This window comes from Ricinus communis, chromosome 6, assembly GCF_019578655.1.
Source record: "Ricinus communis isolate WT05 ecotype wild-type chromosome 6, ASM1957865v1, whole genome shotgun sequence".
Lineage (NCBI taxonomy): Eukaryota > Viridiplantae > Streptophyta > Magnoliopsida > Malpighiales > Euphorbiaceae > Ricinus > Ricinus communis.
Window position 1 is genome coordinate 14,623,789 of NC_063261.1, and position 9,448 is coordinate 14,633,236.

The 9,448-nt window shown below is 34.6% G+C and overlaps 1 protein-coding gene across 4 annotated transcripts; it reads right to left on the reverse strand.

The window, feature by feature from the left end:
• Positions 1-306: 306 nt before the first annotated feature.
• Positions 307-5,941, reverse strand: LOC8273516. Of its 4 annotated transcripts, none has more exons than XM_002527892.4 (8): positions 5,781-5,941; positions 5,525-5,660; positions 5,202-5,282; positions 4,888-4,976; positions 4,715-4,789; positions 3,189-3,250; positions 1,449-1,646; positions 307-677 (listed from the first exon to the last, which is right to left on the reverse strand). In XM_002527892.4, the coding sequence occupies exons 2-8, from the start codon at positions 5,645-5,647 to the stop codon at positions 592-594; spliced, it is 714 nt and encodes a 237-aa protein (XP_002527938.1). In that variant the 5' UTR covers positions 5,648-5,660; positions 5,781-5,941; the 3' UTR covers positions 307-591. The 4 variants fall into 4 exon arrangements, with proteins under 4 accessions (XP_002527938.1, XP_015580106.1, XP_015580108.1 ...); XM_015724620.3 differs by having other exon boundaries at positions 5,202-5,285; XM_015724622.3 differs by having other exon boundaries at positions 5,525-5,663.
• Between the last annotated feature and the right edge of the window lie 3,507 nt (positions 5,942-9,448).

Below are 9,448 nucleotides of genomic sequence, written 5' to 3' on the forward strand. Positions count from 1 at the left end.
AATCCAAAGATATAAATATACATTTAGCATTGTATTATCGTATAAATTAACGATTAACTACAAGAATTGATAATGTTATAACAAATTGTATCAAGAAAGTAAGTCAGGTGCTTTAATTTGCTACGACACTACTTACCAATACTAAATAAGAGTAAAATGGCAGATAATATTTTGTAAATTTTGCAATAAAAGGTTTTCTACTCGAGCAACAAAAATAAATGTCTAAATATGAACAGTTGAGGCAACAGGTGGTAGCAAGCCGGTTAATATATGGGAGAGCTGCATGTCAATTCTAATACAAAAAAATCGAATGAACGCACCGCTCTGTTATTTATAAGGGGAAAAAAATAGAACCTGAGAAATTGTACAACACTAACATGGGTGAAATAACACTTCTATAACAACTAGACTAATGAAAATGCGAATTACTGGACCTACCTACAAAAATGCAGCTTATGAAAACAATTTCCAGTCTCAAAACTCAAAATTGCAACCTCACTATTCTGAAAAGATGAAATGCAGATCAGGCATCCAACCCATCTTTACAAGCTGGAAATTTTATGATTTACTCTAAACACTTGGCACTGCCAGTCAAGCAGCTGCTTGGACTGGCCCGCCAGCTCTAAAGCCCTGACCACGACCACGAGGCCTTCCCCTTCCAGTTCCACGACCACGACCTGCCAAAGGCCATCAGACGTTATAAAAAAGAATGAACAACTTTTTCAACAGCATGGTAAAAATGATTCTGAACTCTAAATATGATGTGTAGTAGAATAGGAAATCCACTGGCAAACTAGAAAATTCTGCATATGCATGGACATCATATGGAAGGGTGCTGTACTTCATGTAAGAGACTCGCCCCAGAAAAGAAATAGTCATTAAATGGCTAAAATGTGAATTGACTTTAAAACTTTTCATTCTCTTCAGCATGTCTAACAGGCGTTAATGTCCCTATGTAAGTAACTCGACACCTTACTTAGTAAGTCATGTACATTTTCATTTTTTCCCCTAAAACACTGAGCCTTCACAAACTTTGGTAAAAGCATATAAAAATAAAAAGCAACACGTGTCATCGGTCCTACTCTTACATATAGAGAAACGAAGAAGACAACAGAAGATGAGATTGAAGTATTATGAAGCAAGTGTTAATAGATTGTTTTGCAATCATTAGTTTACATTATCTCTCTGCCACATTAACCATGTGGGGATGGACTTGCATCCTTCAATTCTAAATGTGATAAAGCAAAAGCTTACCATAAAGCTTGACCATTTGAATCAAACTTAAAACTATTCCTAGTCTGGGATGCAGCATGATTCTTAAACCAGCACAAACGGAGACTTCCAGCAGCAAGTGAATTTAATTTAAAATCCCAAAAATTAAATGATAAAGAAAAGTAAAAAACAGAAAAGGAACTGAAACACAATCGTCGACCAAAACAAAAACTTACCACGGCTTTGAGCAGGCATCCCTGCTGATCCACCATAACCATTGTAATATCCTGACTCCTGTTTCATATTTCCACCACCATACCCTCTTCCACGCCCACGGAATCCTCGTCCTCTTCCACGACCTCGGCCTCTATTACCATATCCTCGACCACCATCCCAAACCCCATTAGTGTGCTCTGCTACACCATTGCTATTACCTGCATAAGGAAAATACAACTTGATATAAATATAAAAAAAGTAAATATGATACAGCCTGGATTTCTAACCTTTTTCAGTATTATAGAGTAACCTCAACCATGGCAGATGTATGATGTGACTACAACTAACCATGCATGATACAATGAGAGGTAACTAAGAATGGACCAGCATAGCTTCACTGACTTTTCACCGTGCCACAGCTTAAACGGTCTCAGTTTCAGTATAAGACTCAATAAAAAGACTGCCCAAGTTTACTTTGATTTTGATAAATGGACTTGAGTAGAACTTATTCCCAAAAGCTAACTCAAAGGAAGAGGGTACCCAATCCATTTATATACACTATAACAGCCTAGTAATGTGGGACAAATACAACTTCTAATACACTCCCTCACACTTAGCGTGATATGCAAACAGGCCGGGTCCAAACTCTCCATCGCAAACAAAAGGCCGGCTCTGATGCCATGATAAATGAGTTGGGTGGAACTCATTTCCAAAAGCTAGCTCAAATGAAGAGGGTACCCAATCCACTTATATACACTGTAAGTGTCCAGTAACCAAGTAATGTGGAATAAATACAACTTCTAACAGATTTGAAGGAGATTTAGACAAGCATCACTTTTCTAGTGTGATTTATTTAAGGGACAAGTATAAAAAAGTGTCATGTGGTTTAGTGCTTTTGCACTTAAGGGATTGGTATTTTTAGTGACAAAGAAGTACCATGTAATTTAGTTCCTTACATTTTACTACCTTACAAACTAATATCTTTAGATTTCTATGATTTCGTATTAGTATAATACTCATTTTCAATAATAAAATCACTTATTAAGTGATTTAGCATATAACTAACTACACTGAATTCATGTTAAATAAAATTAATATATATTTTTAATTTTATTAAGAATAAAAAGGAATAATTTTTAAAATAAAATTATAATATTTTTAGGAGTATCATGATAGTTGATTTAGTGGTCAATCACCTATAAAATAATTTTATTATTGAAAATAATTTTATACGAATATTAAATCATAGAAATCCAAAGATATTAATATATAATGTAGTAAAATTGTAAAAAAACTAAATTACAGGGTATTTCTTTGTCACGAAAAAAAATCACAGTCCTCTAAGTGCAAATGCACCTAACCACAAGGTATGTTTCTGTACTTTTCCCTTTATCTAACACTTACTGATTTACTAACTGATTTTTGTCATCTACAAGTTTCCTCCGTTCCAATATCAACCTTTCCTGGTTTTGTAAATACTCAACAAAATTTTTCTTTTTTCTCATTACCATTTATGATATTTTGGATCTAGAAAGCAAATATAATACATTCCTTTAAGACAATGTAGAAAACAAATATTTAAGCATCAATTTTTCTAGACCGCAACCTTGCTTCGCATGCTAGATGAGGCATCTACGAAGAAATGCAGTACAAATTTCGAACTCTAGTAGTAGGTAAGATATAGGAGTGGAAAAAGCACATGCACCAACAAAAATAGAGGAAAAGGAAATGAGGAAGCACAACTAGGAATGTTAGCTTACCTCGTTCATCATCATATTCAGCTAATGGTTTCACCTGATCAGCAGGAATTGGAGGCTGGTATCTGTCATTTGAAAAGAAAGCTAAGTCCAATAGAGTCTGCTAATTGCAATACTTATAGAGAAAACTGCAGGTACACAGATTATAGAGCATGTAGAAAATGCACAAGGTCTATAATCCCATTGACCTTCCAGAGTCATCAAACTTGAGCTTCCCAAAATATAGGTCATAAGGTAGCAACAATATGAAAAAGATGAAAGTTAAGAGCAACAGGAACACGAGACAGAAAATGAATTCAGAAAAAAAAGGCTGACAATGCATTTCCCCAAGTCATGTGCAAAAGGAAGCATAATGAGGTTGGAATAGGTTATAGATTAGATCAGATATGAGGTAAAAGGTCTTCCAAACAGATGCCAAGGAAAAAAATCTTTCATACAAATGAAGAAATATTATAAAGAAGAAGAAAGACAGATATATAGTACAGATATATATTGGAGCATAAACTATTCTCCTCCGTATAATACGAGTAATAAAACCAGGAATTACAAAACTAAGAAAACTCTTCAGTCAAATATGATATCAGTGAACAGAACAAATTAAATGAGAAGAGTATGTCTTTAAATAAACCACAACCACATTACTGCTACTATCAAATACTTCCACACATACAGCATCATTTGAAAAAAAAAAAAGACTATTTTCAAGAAAAGAATATAAAACTTCCAGCAGGAGGAAGGGAAAGCAATTTTAACAAATTCCAAGGGACGGAAGTAAATAGAAAGAAAATTACTGGAAGAATATCTTATAGTTCTTTAGGCCTTGAAAATAAGTATGTGAAATACAGCATGTGATATTTAGTATTCATTCTCTTTACAGATTCTTTGTTCATCATTTGTCTTTTGACTTCCTATTATACCAAAAAAACTGAATTCAGAAAATAATCCAACTTGGATTTTGAAATATTCCTTTCATGTTTCACATTCTCAGTATTTAAAGTTTTTCTTTTTTTCCAAAATGTGTCAAAAAATGTACACTTTGCACATGCCCACGCAAGATTCAGTAACACATGTTTGATTATTTACTATAAATAGACATTAATTTAGGCCTTATCTGCTGTGATCTCACAAAGAATCCTAGTTCCAAAACCCTTCTTACTTCATACCAAAAGATTAAGCCCAATAACCAGATATTAAAAAATTCTAAAGTTATGCATCCATTTTCATCCAAGGAAGTATACCCTCTTAAAATTTATTTGGAATTAATTAATAAACAAGCCCCTGTTTCTCTGCTGTGTCTCCCCATTTCCAAGACCAATATAATACAATCCTCATACGAAAAGACAAAGATATAGGAACCATTGCACTTTAATTTAGCCCACAAGCATCTCTAATAATACATCAAAATCATAACATATGATCCATCTACCACTAAAACAATGTAAAGAAATATATATATATAGCCCAGAATTCATCTAATATACAACTGTAAACCTATATTAAATATAATTTAGTTTAGTTTCACTATTTACCCGATAGAAGACAGATTAAGCTCCTTCTTAGACAGGGTAATCGTTACGACTGAAACATGGCGGGTAGTTTCTAGGCTGCATAAATAGATTGGGTGTCAGTAGTAAAGATTATCAAAAAGAATAGTATTAAATCATAGATATATAGATAGGTAGATAGAACTTTTAATTCTTACGGAAGAAGGCCTTCTTCCAGTGGCTCCCATGTGTCAGTTATATCAATAGATCCTATTGATGTGTTCTGATGAAGACCTACAATCCGTCTCTGCATCCATTTCAATATATTTCAAGAATTATATAAAAGAAAATGCTATGAGCAAGCATATTGTGTCATTAATTTAGCTAAAATTGAGAAAGATAAAATTTCATAAGGGGGACTACTCAAACAATATTGCCTATTAAAAAAATTTCTTTAGAAAAAGAAAAGTGTGAGCCAAAATTGCAGCAAGAGGGAAAAAAATAATATTAAATAATAACAAAACAATTCTACCTTTAGCAGTTCAGCAATCATCACAGTCTTGTTAATAGCTCTACCAGTCGCTTTAAGAACAACTTCATCAGTGCCTTTCTCCTGCTGCAATACAAATAAATTAAAAAATATATATATCTTCCAAAAACAAAGCAAAGATAAACTGGTTAATACTTCAAATAACTAACTAAATACCATTTTATAAAGTTAAATGACCAAAATTAGAAATATCTAAAGTACATTTTTGAAATAATGTAACAAAGCAGCTTAACTACACATAAGCATTAGTATTCAAAGAAAAGCCTGAGTAAGAATATGGATTCAAAAAAAAAAAAAAAAGAAACCTGAAGAAGAGAAAGAGCATAAGATATATAATTCCTCATTCGTCCTTGAGCAGTAATCCTCAATTCATTCTCATTAATAGCTGTTTCTGCCTTTGGCTTTTCTACTTTCTGGTACCGATCCATATTTATTTTGAGTCTACTTTCAACAAACAAAAACAACAATAAGAACAAATACACATAAGCTCCCTCACCCTCAAGTTAACAAATTACAAAGGGCAAACCAATAAAAATTAGGGTTAGAGGGAAATTTGAATACCAGCGGTGGCGGTCTTATCTGAAAGGAGGAGGAGGACTAGCAGCAGAAGCTTTCGGTTTGTTGTTGTTTGTTGGGTGAAAAAATAAAAAATCACACGAGTGGGCGGGTTTTAGATTTGGGGTTTTATAGTGGGGGAGAATTGGATTTGATGGTTAGGGTTTACGTGGCGGTTTTTGGATTATATTTTCTGGTTTGATTGATAATTCATGACGTTTTATTCATAGTGGACTAAGGCCCCATTATTGTAGCAGCTTGGAGTTGGACCCTTAGAAAATTAGACCCAACAAGGTAAATGCATGAAAGATTATTTTAATGGAACTAAGGTATGTTTTCTTCTTCTTCTTCTTCTTCTTCTTTATTGAAGACCTTCTTGCAATTATTTTACTTCCATTCTATGATTTGTACCCATGTTAGTTGATATGTATTAACTACCAAAAATGCTTTGACTAATATTATATATTTGTTGTCTAATTATCTGACATTTGATTCTTATAGTTAAATATTGAGCTTTTATTTTTAAATGGTATGAGTTTGATCAATTAATATCTTTATTTAAGGTATCAAATATCTAAGTATTTATATGCATTAATTCGTAGTAGATATATCAGAATCCAAACTAAACAATGCAGATAAAATATTTAAACATTCGAACTATGGTTGTGATAGAGCATGGACTATTTCGAACAAAGGTCATACCAAATAAAATAAAAATATAATATGCTTGTTACTCTATAAGTTTCAGCAAAAGAGTGTGGTTTTAATGTCAATTGTTCGCTTAATATTAGCAAATTATACAATATTAGAGTTTGAGTTTATACGGAAGTATGTTGTTTTTACTATTCACTTTGCTTGAGTTTATACAATATTAGAGTTTGAGTTTATACAACAAAATACTCATCAATATGTATAGATTTGGATGCAATCACCTTGCCAAGATGGTCACAAATAATGATTCCTAAGCCAGTACTTGCATTAGGGATGATAGATATATATATGTTGATTTTGAAACTAACAATAGGAGGTGCTTTCCACTTAGAATCACGATGACAAGCCTGCAATCTTGTTGGGGTGGCATTTTCTTGAAAATTAGCTTTGCATTTGGTGGTAGTTCTAAAACAATCTTGAGAATCTAGGAATTTATTCTAAAACACTAAGCAATTTCAAGAAACTAAATGGACCATATCAAGAAATCAAAAGTTTGAGCAAACTCAAAACTATCAATTAATGTAATCTTCATTAGCCAGCCTGCTAAAAGGACAAGTATATCAGAGGCAGTAATTTGCAGTCTCAAAGGACTAAGATACCAAAACTTCCTCACCCAATAACAATCACACAAAGAATGCTCAACGCTTCCTCCCCAACACCACATTTGTTACAAACGATATCTTATTGAACCCCACGTCTCAACAAAGCCACTCTCACTAGGATAGCACGCCTGAAACATCTTCAAATTAATAATTTGTTTTCATAGAAACATTCAAACACCATAATCAATTCTAGTGGCTTTGAGATACGTTCGATGAAGAAGCATGAGAGACCTTCTTTAATTTTCTTAACTACCTTATAACCTGATTTCATAGAGTATATGCCATTCTTTGTATGATGCCAAGCCATAAAGTCCTTCCTTGGAGTAAGACATAAAGGAATATTTAAGACTAGTTTAGCCTTATATGCAACAAGGAGGGTCCAAACCTTACCTCTATCCCAAGCTCTACCATCTACTGTTATCAACTGGGAAACTTTTTGATCTTAAGAAGAGTCATTTCGTGGAGAATGAACTAAGAAATCTGGTTGGCTAGGAAGCCATTTGTCTTTCCAAACATACACATCATGACCATTACCAATAACCCAACGCATACCTTTTGATAGAACCTCTTAAGAGGCCATAATGCTCCTGTTAGTGAATCGACTATCCCACAAAAAGAGGAAACGAAAACCTCCACCAAGGATGCTAAATCAACAAGATTTGCTCCTATAAATCAGCAATCCAATTCTGATCTACCAGCTGTAACAGATGCCACAAATCAGCAATTTAATGCTGTAACAAATACCACAAAATCAGCAACTTAATTTGCTCCATTAGTTGTAACAGATTTCTTTACTCTTGTAAATACTATGTATAAATATACGTTATACAAAATGGAAAACAATAACAGAACTATTATTCATCAATCCTTGCTCAGCTTTATTACTTTTCTTTTAGTTGGTTTTTGCTTGTTTTTCACGTTTGACTTGTACTTGTCACGGTATCAGAGCCTAACTCTCACGAGCTCTAGGTACTGCTCCTAGCCTTATTTTTTTTACTTTTCCTTTTCATTCCATCATAACCTTTTCTAATGGACCCCCCACTCAACTGCTACGTCCTCTCCCTCCCTTACTGAACCAGTTCCCTCAAATACAATTCAACCTCTTATCACCATCAATGCTGCAACATTGCCCATCAAACTCACTTCCATTAACTATTTTACGTGGAAAGCACAGTTTAATGCTCTTTTTTATGGCCTCAATCTTCTTGGCTATCTTGATGGCTCTCTCCCGTGTCCACCTGCTACCATCACCCAAAATAATGTCCAGATTGCTAATCAAGAACACATCTCCTGGCGCCGACAAGATCAACTCATACTACATGCCATCTTTGCCTCCCCATCAAGTCGTTATTCCTCTTGTCTCCTCATCGCCACTGACCATGAAGCTTGGGAGAGACTTTCCCGTCTCTATGCAAAGCGATCCACAACCCACATGATTCATCTCAACGATAAACTGGCCACAAAAATTCGTGGTTCACTTTCAGTTACTAACTTTCTTATTTCTATTAAGAAAATTACAGATGAATTGACAGCTCTTGGTGCTCCACCTAGTGACGCGGACATGCTCGTTTACTCAACTCGTGGACTGGGCCCTGCCTATAAAGAACTTGTCACTGCTGTTCGCACTAGAGATTCCATTATGCCCTTCGAAGAGTTATTTGATAAGATTATTGACCATGAGACATCTCTTCTTCATCAGGACCAATCAGCCTCTGATCCCACTCCTTCTATAGCCAACGCAGCCAAACCCAACCTAGTGGTCTGCCAATTCTGTTAAAAACGGGGACATGACGCCAGAAAATCTTATCAACTTTTCCTACATCTTCGCCCTCAAAGACCTTCTGCAAATCATGTTCACTTTTCATCTCCTAACCCTAAACATCGGATTCTAGACTCTGGTGCATCTCACCATGTCACATCACAACTGTCCAATCTCTCCATTCATCAACCATATGAAGGACCTGATGATATTTATATTAGTGACGGTACAGATTTACACATCTCTCATACTAGTTCTACCTCTCTTTCTCCTTTGTTTAACTTATCCAATGTTCTTTGTGTTCCCTCTATAAAACAGAATTTAATCTCTGCCTCTAAATTTTGTCATTCTAATCATACTTCAATTGAATTCTTTCCTTCTTATTTTATTGTTAAGGATATCCACACAGGAATGCCTATACTCCACGGCAGGAATCGACAGGATCTCTATGAGTGGCCAATATCATCACGTCCACATCAACCACAAGCCATGGCACTATCTACTACAATAGCATCATCTGCCTCTCCTGGACTTTGGCATGGTCGCCTAGGTCATCCCCCTCTTAAAATAATAAAATCTTTGGCACATTTTGGTCAACTCTC